We start from the raw sequence: 21,887 nt of genomic DNA, 5'->3' as shown, positions 1-21,887 counted from the left end.
GCTTACATTGGCTCAGCAGCTCGGACTTTAAGTGCTTTAAGTTGATATCCCTGTGAGCCCTTGGCCCTTTCCTCATGACTGCAGAAAGGCTGCCACGGCTCTGGACTTTGCATTTTTGTTCAAGGCAAGAGGAGGTAAAAGAGATGGGAGAGCTCTTCCAGAATCCTTAGCACTTTCAGTTGAGTTTCTGGCCAGAACTCATTCATATGACCACCCAACTGAAAGCGAAATGTAGCAGAGAAAGGAGATTGGAATCAACCCACTGGCAATGTCTAGAAAATCAGCTATAATTCAAATTCAACAAAGTTAAAACTACCCCAGGGAATGTGAACTCCTGGGAGGGGCTTTTGCTATCTCATTCATTGCTGTTTTGTGATCCACATAAGTGTTCAATAAATATATGTTGAATTCAAGATCAGGACCAGGGTGAGATGAGGTAGGTGCCTGGGGTAAAATATTTAAGGAGGCACTCACCCTCAGGCGTGGGCAAGTGTGGTGTTTACATTTGTACAATCCTGACACATTAGGGCTTCTTTTAACCTTGTGCCCTAGGCATGTATCCTACCTAGCCCTAATCTCAACCCTGGTCGAATGAATAAGATGAAATTTCAAGAAAATGTATGAAATAAACACTTTATAACAATGATGTTTATGAAATATTATTCTTAATTGTGCCATATCATGAACATCAAAACAAGGAATTAATTCACATTCCAAAGATCAGTGGAAAGAATGAGAGACTACGAGTCAGCAGAGGTGGGCTGTAGGGCTGCCTGCATGTTGACGACAGCTGATACATGGATTTCAAACATCTTAAGAAAATGCATTTGTGTGCGGAGGAAATTTGGTAAGATGCCAGGCTTTAATGACTCCTTATTTCCACAGTATACTTGTGTCATTAAAAGATAGAGTAAATAACGTCATACTTTAAATCTTACGTGGAAGTTGGCAAGACAAACAAAACCCAGATGTTTCATATATTCATACATTGCAGAAATAATTTTAAATATAGTTTGTGGGGAAAAACACACCTCGTAAATCACTTTATTAAAACAAACAAAGCAAACAAACAAAAAAACCACTACAGCTTCAAAAGGGACTAAGGGAAATTGTTCATCTTGACCAGAAGGAGTTTACACTGAGCCTTAAAGTTTTGAATACCCAAGCAAGGACCCTGAGGTGACAGGCCGAGGGTCAGGTTTAGGACCTGTGAGTGGCTTGCTGTGCCCTGCTGTCCCCGCCCTCCTCTGCTGTGAAATTCCCCCAGCACTCCAAGGAATCTCTTCCCGGAAGCTTTGCCTTTCTTTCATCTCGTTTCATGCGCCTTCTCTGAATTCCCAAAGCAATGGATCAGTGACTTGTTGTAGCTGTGGAACAGAGTGACTTAGACAGAAGTGGAGGTCAGCCATGACTCTGCCACTGCCTTGCGGCACATTCTGAGGCAAGTTAACCGGGTTCTCTGGGTCTCTGCTGGCTTCTATTCAACGGGACTCACCACGTGAGCCTTGAGCAGGGGCTTGGCCCCGGCCTGGCTCTAATGTCATCACTACCACCTCCCTTCGTGCCTGTGTCTTACCCGTGTTGTTACAGTCTTCTCTCTAGCCTTTCCCCACAAGGTCTTACTCCTGCCCTGCGAGGGTGACTTGGTCTCTCTGATAGCTGAGATTCTCAAACTTAGGTTCACATGAAGACTACCTGAAAGTGTGAAAATGCAAATCCCCAGCACCCATACTTGGGGATGCTAATTTGCTGTGTATGGGGTGGAGGCATCTTTATTTTCCAATGGCACCCCTGCTGGTCCCAGGTCCTTCTGTGCAGCAGGACTTCTCCACCTGAGCATGGCTGGCATTTTGGACTGCAGAATTCTCCGTTGTCAAGGGCTCTCCTCACATGCTTAGCAGCATCTCTGGCCTCTACCCGCTAGATTCCAGTAGCATCCCTCACCCCTGTTGTGACAACCAAAAAAACATTTCCAGACATTATCAAAGTTCCCCGGGGGCAAGATCACACCCATTTGGAACCACAGCTCAATAATATTACCTGAAGAATTAGCAGTCGCTCACACAGCTGCAGGTGCTAAAGGTCTGTTGAGATGAATAAAGCTCACATGGGTTCGATGGAGGAACTCTCACAGTGTCAACGACACAGATACACACCTGTCATACCGTTTTGGGGGTTTCCCAGTCTCTGCTGCAGAAACCACAACTGTCTTCAAATGGTCTGAGTCTTTCATTTCAGCCTCAGAGAGGGGATGGATACCCTAGTCACCTGCTAGGCTGTATTTATTCTAGTATTTATTCTAAGGGAAAACTTCCTGAGGAACTATAGGATTTTGCCACCTACCACATAGTAATAACCAGTTTTTTTAATGGATTAAAGTCTAGAGATGGTTTACTTTTCCCCAGTCACTGCTTTGAAAAAGGGTCTCTTGTATCTAAGATCCACCTCTGTGTTGCTGGTGGTTGTTGGCTGAGGACACAGCCCTGCCTGTGTGGGCACCAGGGAGGATGTAGTTCAGCATGTTGCCACTAGAGGGAACCAAAGACTATGCAATAAAGTGGGGCTTGAGCGAATCCTTCTTCCCCAAAGATTCAACTCAAATTTTTTTCTGAACTCAGCGAGAGGACGTCCAAGAACTCAGCTGAGAATCATGAAGAGACAGCCCTCCATGCATGTTCAGTTTTCCATAACTCGTTCCAAACGGTTCTCGCAATCCAGGCAGGGAGCTTTGGCAGGATCAGGCAGCTGTGCCCCAACCAGTGGGATGGGGGAGCCCTTAGCTGGGACCAGCGTGAGGCGGCCTGGTGAACACTACCACAAAATCTCCTTTGGCTTTGCTGCTGCCGGGTCCACACAGCTTGTGCCCCAAATCTCCAGACCTCTGCCCCATGTGCGTCCTTTCCCGCCAGCACTGAGGGTGCGGGGTGGGGAGCGGCAAGCGGGATCTGGGGATGGAGCCCCGGGACCCCCTCCCTCAGCCATCCGCGCAGTTACTCTCCATCTCCGATCTCTGCCCCCACCGCCAATGCCTCCTTCCAGGCAGCACGGCCTCTCACCTGGTTCTCACCAGCATGGCCTCACCTCCTTCTGGTCACCCTGTCCCACCTTTCTATCCATCCCCCACACTTTATCCCGAGGGTCTTTTACCATGCAAACTGTCGCTGCCTCATTTGAAACCCTTTGTGGTCTCCTGTCGCTCTCAGTACAGAATCCAAACTCACTAGCATGGTGTCCCAGGCTCTCGGGGATCTGGTGCCTGCTTATCTGACCAGTTTCATCTTTCTCCAAGTTTCCACTCCAAATTCCCTCTCAGTTTCCGCAGCTCTTCCTCACCCCCACACCTCCCCACACCTCTTCTCTTCAATCGCACTAAAATACTTGCATTTCTCTGGTTATACTCTTTTCCCTTTCGCGTTGGCCGTAGCACTTGGGAAATAATGTAGTCGCCTTCCTTCTCCTATCCCGGTACCCCAGCCTGGATAACTACCACCCTCCTTTAGGATCAAAGCTTATACATCATCTCCTCCTCTGACAAGTCTTGAGAGAGCCCCACTCCGAGGCTGCTTAGCCGCCGTCTTCTGAGTTCCCACAGCTCAGCCGTGGGGTTACTGTAAGCGGGGTCTGTCTCGTTCCCTCTTTCCCCCACGCCTAGCACAGTGCTCCGAGCTTACCACATTGGTTTGTTGAAGAACTGGACCAGGGACTTGCACAGACGCCCTGCCAACACGAGGTGGCGCTGCGGCCACGTGCATTGGACGGCAGCCTCCTCCCTGCCTTGCGCTGGCCTGGCTAGATGTGCTCTGTGGTCACCATGCGGGCTCCTCGATGCTCAGAGAGGGTCTTCTCGAGACAAGGACGTTTGTTCAGTGCTGTGATGTCCGTGACGTATGTTTGGGGACAGACTCTTGCCATGGTGCCAGGTGCCTTCATGCAAAGCTCTGAGTATCGCTCTTCTACGCCAAGACCCTACTGGATCGTGCCTCTTCCCAAAGCTCCCAGTTCTTAGCAAATTTTGTTTTCTGCCCTGCTTAACTACGAGACTTCTGTACTTAAATATAAGATTCTAAGCAATTCATTCAAGGCCTCGCTTCCACTCCAGCACTGGTGCCTTGAAAATAGCACACAATAAATATTAGCTATTTGTTGATGAACTGGGTCATTGAATGATTTAAAAGGGTAGTCAGGATGGGCATTTCTAGTACCATGTTAGGGTGAGTGGCAGGAGAGAATGTAATTTTTTTTTCCTGGATGTATCAAATTAGACTCCAGAGCTAACTGCTTGCATGGTTGCTGGGTAGGGTCACCTGCAGAGGTGGGATGGGCAGGGTGTCTTCCCAGACTCTCCCCTGCTCGCCCGTGCGTGGGTGCCATCAGATCGTGCTCTGAAATGCTCTGCAATATCTCACAAGGTGGTGGAGCACTAAGAGGCCTGCTTGGTCAGAAGCCCGGAGTTGCCATATTGGCCAGGACTTTGGGCCAAGTTGCTTGACCAAAACAAGCCCTAGTTTCCAAGTTGCCAGAGGAGGGGGGCGCTTTCAGGGTCCCACAGTCCTAATAGTGCACGAATTACCTACCATGAGCCACGCTAACTGTGGGGCCTGGGCAAGTCACCGATTTTCGTGAGCCCCAATTTCTTTATCTGTGAAAGATGAACCATAGGAGTAATTAGCTTATAGGGTTTTCAAAAATTTAGATGAAATTCACATATGATAAAATTAGCTATTTAAAAATATCCAGTTTAGTCACCCTATTGTGTAACCACCACTTAGGTCAGGTTCCAAAACATTGTCACCACCCCAAAAGGAAAGTTAGTACCCACTAAGAGGTCACTTCCCACTGTCCCCTCCCCCAGAACCAATCTGCATTCTGTCTCTGAATTTGCCCATTCTGGATGTCCCATGTAAGTGGACTCATACAATATGTGACCTTTGGTGTCTATCTTCTTTCACTGCATCACCACCTGGTAGCAGCTCTCAGTACTTCTGCATTTTTATGGCTGAGTAATAATCCATAGTGGGGATGGACCACATTCTGTTTATCTGTTTGTCCACAGATGGACATTGGGTTGTTCCTACCCTATTGTGAATAGTGCTGCTGTGAACATGAGTGTATATGAATTTGACTGTTAGAGTCCCTGTTTTCAGTTAAGTTCAGGGTTTCTGTGAGGGCTGGATACACACGCACCACACAGTGGGAGCAAAACACATGTGAGGGATTGATGCTTTTAATGTAGTCCTGGAGGTATGCACAGGGCTTCCGTCTCTGGCTGTCTCTCTTTGATCTGGGAGCCAGACCTCGCTTTCTCCCCACTCCACCTGCTGCTGTGGCTGCTGTGGGAAATTAGGGCAGGTCGGGTAGGGTGGGAAAGACAGGGGAGAAGTCGTGGAGATGAGGACGGGAGGTGCTGGGGACAGTCGTGGGCAAGTAGCGCTGAGTGGTGGGAAGGGCAGGAAAGACATGCGGCCCCAGGTGGATTTAGAGGATGAGGAGGGCAGGTGACAGCCACCAGCTCCTACTTCCTGCTACCATGTAGGAGGGGCCTGGACTGGTGCCACCAGCAGGGTACAGTCCAGGCTAGGAAGGCCTCAGGCAAGGAGGACGAGGAAGGGAGCAGGAGGTGGCCTTGCCCAGGGATCCTGAACACAGGACTCTGCGGGTGGCTGTGGGTGAGGAATCAGAGCTCGTGGGAACTGTCAGCTTGAGCTCTGGTAACAGGCAAACGCAGGTTCTAAGAAAATTGATGCTCTATTTACAATAGCCAAGACATGGAAACAGCCTAAATGTCCATCGACAGATGACTAGATAAAGAAGTTGTGGTATATTTATACAAAGGAATACTATTCAGCCATAAAAAAGACAACATAATGCCATTTGCAGCAACATGGATGCTCCTGGAGAATGTCATTCTAAGTGAAGTAAGCCAGAAAGAGAAAGCAAAATATCATATGATACCACTCATATGTGGAATCTAAAAAAAAAAAAAAAAAAAAAAAGACAAATAAACTTAAATATAAAACAGAAACAGACTCATAGATATAGAATACAAACTTGTGGTTGCCAGGGAGAAGAAGGGTGGGAAGGGGCAGACTGGGAGTTTGAAATTTGTAGATACTGACAGGCATATGCAGAATAGATGAACAAGATTATACTGTACAGCACAGGGAAATATATACAAGGTCTTGTGGTAGCTCACGGTGAAAACGAATGTGACAGTGAATATATGTATGTTCGGGGGGTGGATAGCTCAAGTGGTAGCATGCATGAGATCCTGGATTCAACCCCCAGTACCTCCATTAAAATAAATACATAAATAGAAAACCTAATTACACCCCCTCAAAATAAATAAATTAAAAAATATATATTTATGTTGATGTATGACTGAAAAATTGTGTTCTACACTGGAAACTGACACAACATTGTAAACTGACTGTAACTCAATAAAATAAAATTAAAAAAAAAAAAAAAAAAAAAAAAAGAGGAAAGAAAGATGATGCTGCCTGCCGAAAAGGCAACTGATGTGCGCGGAGGTGCCCGCGTAGGGTGAGAGTCTGAAGGCACTCCCTGCACCTGCCATCCAGGAGCGGAGAGGCGCCCCGAGAGGGTGTGAGCCGCCCTCTGGAACTGGGGAACCTCCATTTTCCGGGCCGGAGGGAGGGAGGAGGTGTTCACTCAATTTACAGCTTTTCCCCGCTGCGGACTGAAGCAGCAGGCCCCAGACAGGCAAAGGCCTCCTTCTGTGTCTGGCGTCCCAGGGAAGGGAGAATTGCTCCTCTTTTCCTCCATGCGAGGGGCAAGGAGGGGGGAACCGGCCCGGCGGCTCTGGGAGGTGCAGTTGGACCTGAGGCCGTTAAACACGTGCTTCCCTGAGTGATCTGTTCTCGCTTCGGGTCTCAGTCTGAGATTCCCTCTGTCTAAACTGAAATAGGAGAACTCTGTGGGGGAGACCTTATGGGTTGTGCTGGCGGGAGCAGCCTCAGACTGCACGAATCTGAGGGTTGTCCCCTCCGATGATGCGAAGAAGTGCGAGCGCTTGGGGGAGGGGGAAGGGGACCCTCAAGTGTCGGACAGAACCATAGTAACACCATTTTTTCCTGCACCCTGAATGCTGTTCTTTGCATATCCGTCAAGTTCTCATTTTCTTCACAAATCACTCTAAAAAAGATTTCTAGAATCCTCCATTGGCTGGTCAGTGGGTTCATATAAGGATTCGTGTTTTTTGGAGCAGAGATGGAATTTAAAGATCATGTAATCCAACCCTTTCATTTAACAGAGGAGGAGGAATCCAAGGCCCTAAGATTTGCTCATATCTCACCAGGAGTGAAGTCAGGACTAGAGCCGGGGTCTGCAGACCCCCAGCCTGGTAGCTTTTCCTCTGTGGTGCAGGTTCTCAGAGCCTGAGCCTGCCTGCAGGGTTAGGACAGTTGATACACTGTTCCCAGACCTCTCTCCTATTTCTGAATATTTAAAACACAAAAACCAAACAGTAGGAAAAATATATCTGTTTGACAGAAGGGAGAGAGTCTAAATGCTTTTTCCTGTCCCGAGAACTTAGGTAGGTGTTAATGGACACTAACCTGTTAATCCGGGAAAACATGCTAATTACTGGGAGGAACCATCAAGGCCCAAGTGTTGAGAATCTCAGTAAAGACAGAAGCAACAAAAATCAATACTTAGATCAAAGAGGAGAATGTTAAATCTGGAGCCAAAGGGAATATGGAGAATTCTAAATAAAAGAATAAAGCATATAAAGTTGGCCCAAAAAGAGATTACAGAAATGGGACTTATTTTTTATGATAGGAGGAGGGCTTTGGAAAGATAAAAGCTTATCAAGGAATGGCCATATATATATATATTTAAATTGAAGTATAGTCAGTTTACTATCTTGTGTCAATTTCTGGTGTACAGCATACACGTACATATATATATTCCTTTTCAAATTCTTTTTCGTTATAGGTTACTACAAGATATTGAATATAGTTCCCTGTGCTGTACAGAAGAAACTTGTTGTTTATCTGTTTTATATATATACTAGTTAATATCTACAAATCTTGAGCTCCTAATTTATCCCTTCCCACCCCTTTTCCCTCCAGTAACCATATTTATTTTTTATGTCTGTAAATCTGTCTCTGTTTTGTAAATAAGTTCATTTGGGTCTTTTTTTTTTTTAAGATTCCACATATAGATGATATCATATGGTATTTTTCTTTCTCTTTTTAACTCACTTCACTTAGAATAATAATCTCCAGGTCCGTCCATGTTGTTGCAAATGGCATTATTTTATTCTTTTTTATGGCTGAGTAGTATTCCATTGTATAAATATATGACATCTTTATCCAGTCATCTGTTGATGGGCATTTAGCTTCCTAGAGCTTCCATGTCTTGACTATTGTAAATAGTGCTGCTGTGAACATTGGGGTGCATGCATCTTTTCAAATTAGAGTTTCCTATGGATATATGCCCAGGAGTGGGATTGCTGGACCATTTGGTAAATCTATTTTCAGTTTTTTGAGAGAAATGGTTGTATATTTAAAACTATTGTCCAGGCTACAGAGATCCAATGTTCTCAGGACTAGATAACTAAGTAATAAATATGCCAGGCAGAGTTGGTGTAGCTGAACATCAGAAATTCTGGGAGGTTTGAGACTGTTCTTGGGAAGTGGACGAAAGAGCCTGCTGTGAATTTCCTTCTCAGTGAGGCTGCTGTCATCCTGTCCTGCCAGAGGCAGGCAATGAGGCCCGAGCCCTGCTGACTTGCCCTGGATTCTCTCTCAGATGGCAGGGACTGCACGCCATGACAGAGAGATGGCAATCCAGGCCAAGAAGAAGCTCACCACGGCCACCGATCCCATAGAAAGGCTCCGCCTGCAGTGCCTGGCCAGGGGCTCCGCGGGCATCAAAGGACTGGGCAGGTAGGACCCCTGGGTGGCAGGGGGGATGGAAGGGAAATACAGGGCACCCCCAGGTGAGGTTGACTGGCTGTGTGACCTTGAGCACGTCACTGTCTCCTGGGGTCTCAGTTTCTTGTTTGTAAAAATACAGAGTTTGGCAGAATTGATCTCTCTGAGGTCCCTTGTGACAATTTTTTGGTTCTTAGCCCCAGATTCAGCAAGACTGAATGTCTTGTCTGCTACAAGAAAGTGCAGCTTCTGGGACAACTGGAGGTGAAGGGAGTCACGTGTCCAGGTACCAGAGACACCTAGCAGGGCAATGAGAGACACTTCCTAGAGCTGTGATGGTAGGGGCTGAATTAGAAGAGAGAGGAGGAACTGTCATTCAGAGGCAATTACAGATTTTGGAATTCTGCTCGCAGGCAGTTGTGTCCCCATTACTTCCAGGGACACATACACACAAGTGTATATATATAATATATATATATATATATATATATGTGTATATATATATGTATATATACACACACACACACATCTATACACACAGGTTAATATATACACGTATTTGTGTGTGTATATTTGCGTACATATATATGTATATGTAGTCATCTATGTCTATATTAAGCTAAACATGAGTTCATATTGATGTCTCCAACTCAGTTCTCTAACACATGGATCAGATCTTTCTAGCTTCCTCCTCTGCTTATCTGTAAATTCTCACTCCAACAGTCAGAGCCCTGGCTCCCACCATCCACTGTCCATTTCCTCAGTTGTTCAGTGCTGGTAGCAATATCAAAATTTTAAGCTCACGCCACCATGAGAAATATCTTAATCAACTAGAGTACAGCACTTCTGCACAGTTCCTTTTGCTTTTAGTCTTACGGACTCTACTCATTTCCAAAGTTACTTAAATCAGTACCTTCACTGAAACCCCACTTCCACTTCCCTTTAGTGAGTTGCTTTAAACTTCTATGACACAGTTAGATTCTCTTGTCACAGCCTGCATTTCTTTCTAGAATCCCCTGACTTGTTATATAATTTTTCTAAGTGTACACATTAAGGCCCACTCTTTGTACTGTAAAGTTCTATGGGCTTTAGCAAGTGCATAATGTCATAAATCCACCATTATAGTATCAGACAGAATAGTTCTACTGCCCTCAAAATCCCCTGTGCTTCACCTATTCTCTCTCCCTTTCCCTTCATCATTTTACTGTCATTATAGTTTTGCCCTTTTCAGTGTCATGTAATTAGAATCATACAGTACATTTTTTTAAAGTTTTGTTATCTTTTATGAAGACTGGGAAGAGGCTCTCTAATGCTGGGAGGAGGATACTGAGAAGAATCTGAGAAAACTTAGAAAAACCTTGAGAGCAGTTTTCTTTTTAAATCTTTATGCTTATACCTTGTTCTTTGTGTGTTCTTCTCTTTCTTCGCTGTATATTATCTTTAGAGTGTTTCGAATTATGGATGACAATAACAATCGAACACTTGATTTCAAAGAATTTGTGAAAGGGTTAAATGATTATGCTGTGGTCATAGAAAAGGAAGAGGCAGAGGAGCTTTTCCGAAGGTTTGATAAAGATGGAAATGGAACAATAGACTTCAATGAATTTCTCCTCACATTACGAGTAAGTGGCCCCATGAATCCCTGTGTCTCCCGAGTTTGGCTTTCACGTGGTTTGAGTTGGCAATTGTGAGGCTTTGATTTCGAAGTCGTTAGCACACTGGGGATGAGAAGGGCAGGAGATTGAGTACAGGTTTAGGGATTTTTTGGAGCAATCTCATAACACGCATCATTTAACAGCACACAAACAGTTGCACATCATTGAGAAGAATACGATACTTCATCACGGGTGATACAAGGAAAGCTCATCTGCTTGTGTATGTCTGTGGATGTGCTTTTTCCTATGCATCTAGCCTCCAATGTCCAGAGCCAGAAAAGAGGTGATCATGCAAGCATTTAGAAAGTTGGACAAGACTGGAGATGGCGTCATAACTATTGAAGACCTTCGTGAGGTGTACAATGCAAAACACCATCCAAAGTACCAAAATGGAGAATGGACGGAGGAGCAAGTATTCAGGAAATTTCTGGATAACTTTGACTCACCCTATGACAAAGATGGATTGGTGAGTAAAAGAGCTTAATCTGAGTGAAATTTCTTCCATCCAATTTATAATTGTAAATGGGAAATAGGCCTAAAGGCTTAAAAATACTTACACGATATTTGTTATAAATGGAAGTAAAATGTTTCCTTCATGACTATCTAGAAAGTTGAGAACACGTAAAATATATATGTGTGTGTGTTTGTGCACATATATTGGCAGGGGATCTACATACAGCTAAATATTCATCACCTGAAGACTGGGGCATTTTGATTAAACATTCGATTTCATGGTTGTCATATTTACCATACACAGCTAGCCACATTCCAATGAACTCCATGATAATAAAACATATTTAACTTCAAAACGAGACCATAATTTGGGGAACATGTTTCACAAGGCATTTCAGGATGCCACAGTGCCCATCACACACCCTTATGAGCATCGTTTGTCATCACACTTTGGTACGTGGAGACGCCAACTTTTTCCATGAAACTTCATGGTGAGTCCTATGAGCAGGAGGAGGAGGGGGGAGGAAGGGGGCCTCTCTGTCCTTTCTATTGACATTTTCCTGCCAGGGACAGAGAGATACCCTCCGTTCAGTAAAGGGAATGCCAGATAACAGAATTTATTCTGATTTAATCTTTGGTAGGCATTGAAATTAACTTGCATTTTCCAAACTACAGTGAACTGGAGAACAAAAGCAACCACCTCTCTCCACTAACTGGTATCTTCACCTTACAAACGCATCGCTTGGTAGGGTGAGGAGTTCTATCTCTGACTGACGGAGACAGAAATGTCATCTGTCTTTTAACAGCAGCCCTCCACGGGACTTTTAACCCAGGCCGGTGTTCTGCTTCGAGGTGTCCTGAAGGCTATGGTGAGGCGGGGAGGGAGCTCCCAGGCTGACAGCAGAAGCAGAGCCCTGGGGTGGGTTACTCTCGATCCCTTTGCCACACGGGAAGGATTAGTGCAACAGTGGGCGGGAAGAAGAGATGGCGGTGCTGTGATGGTGGAAGAGAAAACCAGCTTTCCCTTCCTGAAGGGAATTCCCCCCGACTTTTTCTGTGAAACTTCTCAGCAAGTCCTGTGAGCAAGTGGAGGAAGGGGTAGGAAGGAGACCTTCTGTGCTTTCTGCTGACATTTTCCTGCCAGGGACAGAGAAATACCCTCCATTTTAGACTGAAGTGAGTGTGGAGGTAGATAAAAAAAGAGCCTAGATTCTGTAGGGCAGCCAAGTGCTTAGGGACAGAGACAACAGAACCGTATGTTTTCCTCCCATGTGGCTGGCCTTTGATGTCTGAGACGGCAGCGGAAGAATAGTCAACGGCCATTTCCCCAAATTAGCCCGGCTCTACATGGGATCCCAGGCTGTATTTACCTCCCTTCTGCAGGTGGTTCCTCCTTGTTGCCAGGGGAAACCTCAGCCGCCCTTTTCTCTAACCCAAGCCGAAGTGGCCAGTTGTTGTGATTCAGCTGATTTAAAGTTCCCACCCCGCTTCTTTTGACATTTATCTTAACAAACCACATTAAGCTTGCAAATACTCAGAAGGGCTCTTGGGGATTTTAGCGGTTACAGCATTTGATGTCACCTGAATTTTACAGACCCTGTATGAATCCCCAGCTCTGACTGTGTACAATCAGTATCTGGGCTATGGATTTATAATTCAGATTGCTGGCTGCATTGAAAAATTGCAAAATCTGATTTTTTAGGGAGGAGTAGAGCTCAAGGATTTACGCTTTTAATAGGTGTCCCAGGTGACTCTTATTCACATTTGTATATGAGATCCTTGTCTCTAAAAGATTCAGAAGTACCTGTTGTAAATGACTAAATATATTATGCACATAAACCTCATTGAGCATAATTATGGATCTGGACAATATTTACTGAGCACTTGTTATTTACTGGATATTGTGTCAAAGGCTGTACAGGGATTTTTATTCAACAAACATAATGAAAATGTTTTTGAAAAGTGATGTGTGATTCAAGCTTTTCTACACTGAAAATCCCACATGCCCATTTATGGCTGAAAAACATAGTTGATATCCAAATAAGACAGAATTCAGCATAATGCAAGAAAGTTTTCATTCACCCCAGCCAAGGATAATCAGATTTGTGAACTTTGAATAACCTAGGCTAAGTTCTCAAGTAGTCATAGAGGTGACCAGGGTTTGCAACAGTCCCCTAATTCTATCCCTAAGCCCACTTGAATTAGGTGAAACTTTCACTTCTTATTTTTTTAATATATAGGTTTTGAAGTTTTCATGTTTACACATTATTTTATAATTAAAAATTTAAAAAAAACCTCTTAGAACTAGATTAGCCTTTAAGAGGATATGAGTTTCATTGACTCATTGGTATCATATAGAATTTTTTAAATAATTAAAAGTATTTTAGGTATGTTACTGAGTGTATGTAGACAACCTAAACTTATTTTATGATTTTCAAATCAGTTTGGAACTAAGGAAAAGGGACTGTATTCTGTATCATGATTCAAATATTTCTATTGCCTCCATCCAGGATTTTCACCTGCACAAAATAGATACAGTCTTCCCTCGGTATCTGTGGGCAATTGGTCCCAGAACTCCGCAGAGGATACCAAAATCCATGGACGCTCAAGTCCCTTATATAAAATGGTGTGATATTTGCTTATAACCTCTGTACACCCTCCCTTACACTTTAAGCCATCTTTAGATTACTTTTAATACCTACTACAATGTAAATGCTGTGTACATAGTTGCCAGAGTATGGCAAATTGAAGGTCTGCTTTTTGGAACTTTCTGGAATTAAAAAAAAAATACACGGTTGGTTGAATCCGTGGATTCTGAACCTGTGGGTGTGCAGGGCTGACTGTGCTGTTAGTTAAGGGTAACTTTGGCAAGAGGCCAGCCCAAAAGCAGGGGCTGTCCATTCTCTTATTTTTGCTAATGCCAGACAAAATACTTAAGTAACAATAATTATGACTGAAAAGTAATTTACTCTGATGAGGGCAGACTTAAAGGGGAAATCATAGCACCTGTGATCTGACGATTCCCAATATGAGTGTCCGGAAACAAGCAGACAGACACGTCCCTAAGGATAACTGATGACCTTTTCTGAAACGAGCAAGTGCATTAGCTCAGATGGAGTTTAAGGCTGGATAACTGGAGAATGCAAAAAAGGACAGAAATATATTTAAGAGAGGGGAGAAATGAATGGCATTCTAATTTTAACAAAAACTGTGTACATATATTATTTATTTCTACTTCCAGACTCTGATAAGCACAGTTCAATTAGGTGCTCAGTCCAAAGCCTTTCTTCCTACTGCTGTTTACTTTTCTGGGGTTTGGGGGGAAAGGTTGGTACAGGGCGAGAACTAAGGATCCTGTGGCTTTTTTCTCTGTTCACTTATAATTTCAGCAAAAAAGTGGGTCAATCAGCTTGTATGATTCTTGGAAGAGATAGGTATGTTCCCGAAGGCTCAGTAGGAGAGAAGTTTGCTCTTATGAACTAGAAAGGGGTTTTAAATTATTTATAGATTTCACTTCTTGTGATATTTCCACTCCCTCACAACACTGGAATTTGAGGGCTAACTAGAAAATAATAAATTCCCCAAATAGCCCTCATTACTGTGTGTGAGTCCTCCCATGTAATCAGGTCTATACTTCGGGCTAACCTGACTGGTCTTAGAGATCAAACAGGAAGACAGTTATTTCCCTGAATCAACTAATCATGTCAGCCAGTATGGTTGAGTTGGAGCCTACATCTCACCTATTAAAAAATAAATTGGTAACTTTTTTCCTTCTTTCTAAAAGGAAAGTAAAATAAAATCCTAGCATAGATTAAACACATTAGTTGATATTCCAAGGGAACTGGGAGGAGAGAGAACCCGGGTGGGGTAGAGCATGGAGCAGGGGGGAGCTTTTTAACTCACTTTGTGCCTGAAATGAGTAATGAGCATCTTAAAAGAGCATGAAGCCAAGGAGGGTTTAGCTAGAAGTCTGTTTCCTTCCCCTCAACGACCGAGCTCTGTCCTTTGAAAGGTGTAACAGTACTTGTCTTGACACGAGGACTCGAGGCGGTGTTTGCGACGCATCACAGACAGGTGGTGTGCCCTGCAGTTACAGAACGCTTGTTTCTTATTCTGAGTTTCAGTCTCACTTATCTGAACAGACAGGCTTCTGCTCTTAAAGAAAGACGAGACCTGCATCTCACTTTCCATTTAGGTCGGTTTGCAAGTTTTCAAGACTCTCTTCCTCTCTGTGCCACCCGCTCCTGGCCATCCTCAACCTCACTTTTTCTCTTGTTCTAGATCTGTTCCTCAGCGGTGTCACTAAAAAGCCTCCTTGTCTGAAATTTCCCTGCCATTTACAGGTCCTGGAGATGGGCCTCCGTTGAGATGGGGAGAAGACAAGTTTTGTTTTTGTTTCTGACGTTTCCTCTGCAGGTGACCCCCGAGGAGTTCATGAACTACTATGCCGGGGTGAGCGCGTCCATTGACACTGACGTGTATTTCATCGTCATGATGAGAACCGCCTGGAAGCTCTAAATGTATGTCCTGGGGACCAGGGCCTTGAGTGCTGCCATGTGGCTCCAAGTGATTAAACATCAGCTCAGAACCAGGATCACATCTGATTTCATGTTCAGCCCAGTGTTTCTTCCCTGTCCACATGCACTGCATTTTCTGGGGCAGAAATAAAGACAGTAAGCATTTAACTGTGATTTCTCTGAGGCTGCTTCCTTAGCTCTAAAATAGGAATTAATTAAACTAAGATCTGTAAATCTAGAGCCAGGCTGATTTGATAGGTGTCAAATAAACCTTTGATTTCTTCCGTGGCCATTAACAAAAGTTTGAGTGTTTTAATTATAATCCCAGCCGTGTACCCCAGTGTTCCTCCACCTCCTATCAGATGGTTCATTGTTAGGTGGAAGAATTCATCTATTTTTATGACTGGCTGTAAATCTTCATGTGCCTTTGTCCTCATTTGGGGACCAGAATGAGACTCCACGTTAGCCTCAACTTCTGTAACTGAATCTTTATTTTCTCTGCCTGTGGAAGCCTCAGTTTGGCAAATAGACTTAGAATGACATTTTGGGGTCATTTTAAGGCCTGGTGTGATACTGGAGACCATTTCCTTGAGCGGTAGAGCCAGGACTGTTTCTGTGGTTAAATTCTGAGGCTGGGCTGTGCTCTCCAAATTTATGCGGGACATCTTCCTGAGTGAGTAGGCAGATCACACCAATGGGCTGATGGGACATTCATCTCCCTCCTCTCTGCAGCTGGCTCATGATGCACAAGAGGTGGGGTGGGGCACAGACTAGGATCACAGGTACCCTCCAAAGCAGATTCTCCGTCCTAACACTTCATGGCTCAAAGCCTTTCTCCTCCCAGCTCTAAGCTCTGGTTTCATATCATTGATGTGTGAGAATCTCCCCAGGAAAGGCTTCTAAGCAAAGGTAGCCCTCACTGCTGGAAAATGGATATTGAAACTATAGCTTGCTCTCGCTGTGGGTTCTGTGACTGGGCCAGAGATGAAAATACAGTGACCAGCCCTCTGGCTCTGGTGCTGGAGGTAATTACCTTGTTACTCAGGGACAGTCCTCCTCTTTGTCACTTCTTTCCCTGGTTGCACTCATCCCTTGGTTTGGGGAGATGTATTGGGGGTAATGGTCCCCTTTAAGATCTTACATATTTAAGGGGTTTTGGGTTTAGGATCACAGCACAGTTATTTTGAACCAATTCACTTGTTTACTGTTTGCAGATTTGGAAGTTGAGATCAGGGTACACATAGATTTAAAAATTGCAAAAACATGTTTCTGGATGAGAATTATAGTCATCATTAAAAAGGACACCTTGCTTTGTTGGTTGTTGAGAAACTAAACTCTCAGTTCTCCTGATGACAGGCTAGAAAGGGACATATTTCTTGAGGATGAGCGCATCGCCATATGAGAAGCTAGCTCTTTGGCAAATTAATTGCACAAGTGTTGGTTTCCACCAGATTTATTATCTAGGCTTATGCAGAGGGTGGCAGTCCAAAAATGCCAAGTATTTTGAAGAAATACATAGAAATGATGTAGGAAGCCAGGAGAAATTATGAAGGGATGTACAGAAAAAAATACCCGTGTTTTCTGCAGGCTGCGCCTTGCAGATTGTGACCAAGGAGAGGTCCCGGTCACCTGGGCACAATAGGATTCAAGCCTACTGCTCTAGATAATTTGTGTTTTTGATTCTGGAATGACTCATGCCTCTGCTTCACTGGGGCCATAGAATTAGCATGTGATTCAGAAGGAGTAGGTTTCAGCTATCAGCTTTGTCTTCCCCAGTAGTACTTACTTCCTGTCTAATTGGGGCACAAGGCACAGCTATCAGATTTCAGATAACCCAGGCCTCACAGTGTAGTTGGTCACATCCAATCACCACCTGCTAAGGTTAGGTTCTGGGCTGCAGCGAAGATCGCACCACGGCCCCCTCGTACTCCATAAACCAGATCTAATAACTTTATGGTCAACGATCACCCCACTCCTGTTCTCAGTCTTAACCTGTGATTTCTGCCCTTGTCAGGAATCACTCATTATTTAACTCTATTCCTTCTGGTAGCAGTGGGAGGAACAGACAAGGGCCATTAAAAAAATCATGTGTTAATATTTTTCTGGGTATAGTTTTTGTTTATTTAACTTAGACATTTGAGACATTGCTCCATTTGCAATTAAAAAAACTTTTATTAAAAAAGTAACCACTTGGGTCAGAAGATAAAACACAAAAAATTCTCCAAAACAACCCTTGGGAGCATCTCACCTGTTGGGCCTGGACCCCAGATAGGGAATTACATAAATAAGCCAAAGAGGAGAGGATGAAATTGGCAGCTTTTCACGAAACGGGAACAATGTAGATAAAAATTCTGAGAAGCAGGATTGGTCAGAATAAGCCACCAGTATCAGTACTGAATCTGAAGTTCTAACCCCCCCAAAGGCAAACCCAGGCAAGAACGGACGAGACCCTGACTCTCAAGAGCTGGTGTACACCTTGCCTGAATTTCATTCAGAGGACGACGGAGAAACCCAAGATGCGTCAGCTGAACTGCAGACTGAGGCAGAAATCTTCCAGCCAGCCTGTGGGGCAGATTTTCACAGTCCTTTAAACTTTAATCGGATTTCTTCCCAGACCCAGGGGGCACCCTGGAGGACCATTAAGGGTCTTTGTGGTTTGTTGGCGAGCTTGGAGTCACATTTCATACCATAACAGCAGCTCTCAAGGCAGAGCTGGATCCCCTCTAAGGGGGTCTGCAGATTCGCTTTGCATACATCATGGTTTTAGGGTGAAAATACATCTCATCAAAAAATATTTCCTGAACCACTGCCATGTGCCATGTTCTGGTCTAGGTTGTGGGGATAGGCAATGCACTAGAACAAGTGTCCACAAAACTGCTGGCCTTCAGACCACCCTAACTGCCCACGGTCTGCAAGAGATCAGAGAGGAAAGGAACTGGGCACTGAAATTCCCCTCTCTGAGTCCCATCCAGCTTCTGAAGCAGGATGACTGCGACCCTTCACATGGTGGTGTGTTGAGGAATGTTGTAGTAAATTTGAGGAATGTAGACAATCAAGAAAAATACCCCTCTATTCTTGGAGGTAGATCACCGTCTGGCCCTTCACTTTTCCTGGCCCGTGTGGATCGCCTCACTGAGCCACGAGGGTCCAGGCAGGTCATGGTTCGAGCCTCATTAGGCTGCCTACAGATGCAATTGATTCTGCTGATGTTTAATCAAATGGAGGTGAAATTAACCAGATGTATTCATTCTTGCATGGTGTGTGGGTGCCTTGCTGCTCTTTCTTCATGAAATTCTACTAACACCCTTGGAGTAGCATACTTTTTGGGATTTATGCATGTGTCTCTTGGGCATACAATAAAAAACTTCACAAATTCCAGGTTTTCAGATGAGTCAGCAAACTTGCTTTCCTGGAAATTGTAGTCTGTTCTTTTAAACAAAGAGCCTGTTGAAAGACGCAGCAAAGTTTTAAAGCTTAGAAATGCTTGTGATTCAGGGGAAAATCAAAGGTGCCAAGGCTCTGATAGATTGCCATGTGATGATATTTTCATGTAACTGAGTCTTTGAAAGCCGTGTTTCTGAGCATAGTTATATCCCTCCAAGTTGCTTATATGAAAATGACATAAACCTTGATAGAGATGGTGATTTCTTTTGCTATAATTAAAAAATGCACTAAATGAATCCCCCCAAATTATATGTTATGAAACAGATGACAGGTGAAATCTGTTGAAAGAAACATAAACACATGATTGATGGGGGTTTTGAGAACTGCGCTGGGTGAGAAGAGTTCCTTCTGCCATCTCAGTTGGTGCGGTGAGAGGTTGTGGTGAAACAGCTCTTCCTCTCTGAGAATAGCACAACCTTCTTGTTTCATTCTCACACCTGCTTCACCAGAGCCAGTATTTTCCCTTGTAAATAGAGTGGAAGGTGCTCCTCAGGGAAGAAACCCACTGCAAATATGAGCATCCAGCCAGCAGCTGAGGTTTTGATCATGGACCTCGTGACCCCCAGAAAGAACATCTCAAAGTGTCAGGGCTTCTTTTCTTCTGTTCTGGATTCTTCTCCATCTTGTTCACAAACAGAGTTTATTTATTACTGCTCTGGAGTATTATAAACATCCTCACAGCCACTGGACGCTGTGGACGCAATTTCTGTTTCACCTGAGTTCTTGTGAGCACCAGGGGTTTCTGGTTCCCACCCTTGCTCCTAAGAGCTCAGATGTGGAAAGGGTGCCACCCAGCTTTCCCTTACGCTGCCCACACGACCATCACTCATCTCCAATTTTATTCTGTTCTGGACCTCATAATCAATTTATGAGGAACCCAGTGACTCAGAGGTCAAGCACCTGAAATTTGAAGCAAGATCTGCCTGTAGTTTGTAATCACGTCATCAAAGCCCTGGGTACCTATTGCTTTGCTGGCCTTAACACTTGGCACTCAGGGATGGGTATTGATTCTGGGAACATCTTGATCTTAAACTTGAAAGGTTTGAGTTGCTGGTCTCCTAGAAACGCTCAGGCCACCCGTGGAACTGGAGACAATCAGTGCTCCAAGGGAGCCTTAGAACAGAACAGCGACCTGCAGTTGAGAGAAGATGACAGATGCTGAGTGGCCTGCCTTCCAGGGTCACTGTGAGTCCCAGAGTGCTTCCTCCCTGACGGGATAAAGTGCTGCTCGAACGCAGGCTATTATCAAATGTAGGCACCACCTCAGGAAACCCAGCTCATTCCTTTAGTTTCCAAGGAAACTGGGCAATAAAATACCATGCCACCAATTTCATACTAATACCTAAAATCTCATTTAGCAGTATCATTCAACATCCACTTACTTAAGGTTATCTTTGAAGCTGCAAGCTGAATATAGTACATCACCATTAATTCAGGCTCCAATAATTGAGCTTATTTAGATATGGTTTCAGTGACAATTTACTTGTTACAGTTTCATCTATACTAAAAAAAAATGGGATCTTTAAGCAAGTCAGTAGTTTAAGGAATAAAGGCTGTGTTTACTTATATTCATCGATGTTTTACAGATGCTTGGAGAAATCCATTTGCATACAAACGTAATTAGTATGCTACTTGCAAAAAGTTCCCACGTATACAACGAACCCAGGTCAATAGTTAACTGATAATATTTTATTTGCATAACTGAAATACCAGCTATTTTCTAGATGGTGAAGTGTTCCTATGTGCAAATCGTCTCTTGCTAGGATTTTTACACAGAAATTGAATAGAAATTATGCTCAAAAGCAATGTTTTATAAAGTAGATTTCCCCGGATATTTATGATATAAAATTTTAAATATTTGGTTTAAACCACTAGACCTGTTTCTAGAGGCAAGCTAGGTATGCATTGAAATTAAGAGCTTGTCTTTTTTTTTTTATGGAATTATAGTCAATTTACAATGTTGTGTTAATTTCTGGTGGACAGCATAGTGATTCATTTATACATATACGTATATTCCTTTTCATATTCTTCTTTGTTATAAGTCATTACAAGGTATTGAATATAGTTCCCTGTGCTATACAGTAGGACCTTGCTTATCTAGTTTGGTGATGATTTTCCTTGTAGTTCCACCTGTACAAGACCTTCTGCCAGAGTTCAGCAGGTTTTCTGTGAGCTTTGCTCCACATGTAGATGTATTTTTGATGTATTTGTGGGAGAGGGTGAGCCCTGTGTTCTTCTGTTCTTTTGTCTTGAAGCTGATCTCTTGAGAACTTGTCTTTAATGGCAATAGTTATAATATCATTTCTAGGAACCAAAGGTTGAGAAGTTTTTGAGCTGCAAAGTTAGATATGGTTTAATTTATAACACCAACCATGTCATTTTGTCACAGTTATCAGACTGTACCTTGCCATCAACATAATTCTGATTTAAAAGAATTTCTGCAATTTAAGACTTGAGACATTAAATATGCTTGTAATAAAAGTTCATCTAGCTTTTATATTTCCATTTTAAAGTGTTTCCAGAATATATTTCTTCTTATTAGCTAACATGTTACATATCATGCTTCTTTAAAAGTTTACTCCCCCAATGGTGCCTTTGGATCCTTTAAAAATTTTACTTGTGTGCTGTTTCAGTTACAGGTGATGAAATTTCCTTGAAAATGATAAGGCCCTGTTCAGATTGTACCCACTTGTGCTTTCAAAAGAACAAAATGTAATTACCCATCAAACCATTATTTTGACAGCCAAGAATGAGAGTTTGAAAATTTGATGTTACTATTCCTTTTCCTGCAGGGTTGGTCTACTCTCAACTAATGGGGGTCAAGCAAGTTCCCAGAATACCCGGCCTCTGGGTGGTGCTTCCACGACTGTGGGGAATATTGTTGCTCTGTGGGCTGCTATTAGGGAACAGGGGAGATTAAG

The 21,887-nt window shown here is 43.6% G+C and overlaps 1 protein-coding gene across 3 annotated transcripts in view; it reads left to right on the top strand.

The window, feature by feature from the left end:
• Nucleotides 1-21,887, top strand: part of CAPSL (calcyphosine like) — a 50,431-nt gene that overhangs the window by 27,100 nt on the left and 1,444 nt on the right. For all 3 annotated transcript variants that reach the window (XM_074357063.1, XM_010955535.3, XM_074357066.1), the window contains 4 exons: nucleotides 8,773-8,909; nucleotides 10,342-10,519; nucleotides 10,809-11,018; nucleotides 15,422-15,525. In XM_074357063.1, coding sequence (XP_074213164.1) covers nucleotides 8,773-8,909; nucleotides 10,342-10,519; nucleotides 10,809-11,018; nucleotides 15,422-15,523 — 627 coding nt within the window. In that variant the 3' untranslated portion in view covers nucleotides 15,524-15,525. The remainder of the gene's footprint in view (nucleotides 1-8,772; nucleotides 8,910-10,341; nucleotides 10,520-10,808; nucleotides 11,019-15,421; nucleotides 15,526-21,887) is intronic.

The sequence above is a fragment of the Camelus bactrianus genome, chromosome 3, assembly GCF_048773025.1.
Source record: "Camelus bactrianus isolate YW-2024 breed Bactrian camel chromosome 3, ASM4877302v1, whole genome shotgun sequence".
Classification (NCBI taxonomy): Eukaryota; Metazoa; Chordata; class Mammalia; order Artiodactyla; family Camelidae; genus Camelus; species Camelus bactrianus.
The sequence above is the reverse complement of the archived record's forward strand: the minus strand, read 5'-3'. Positions and strand labels throughout refer to the sequence as shown.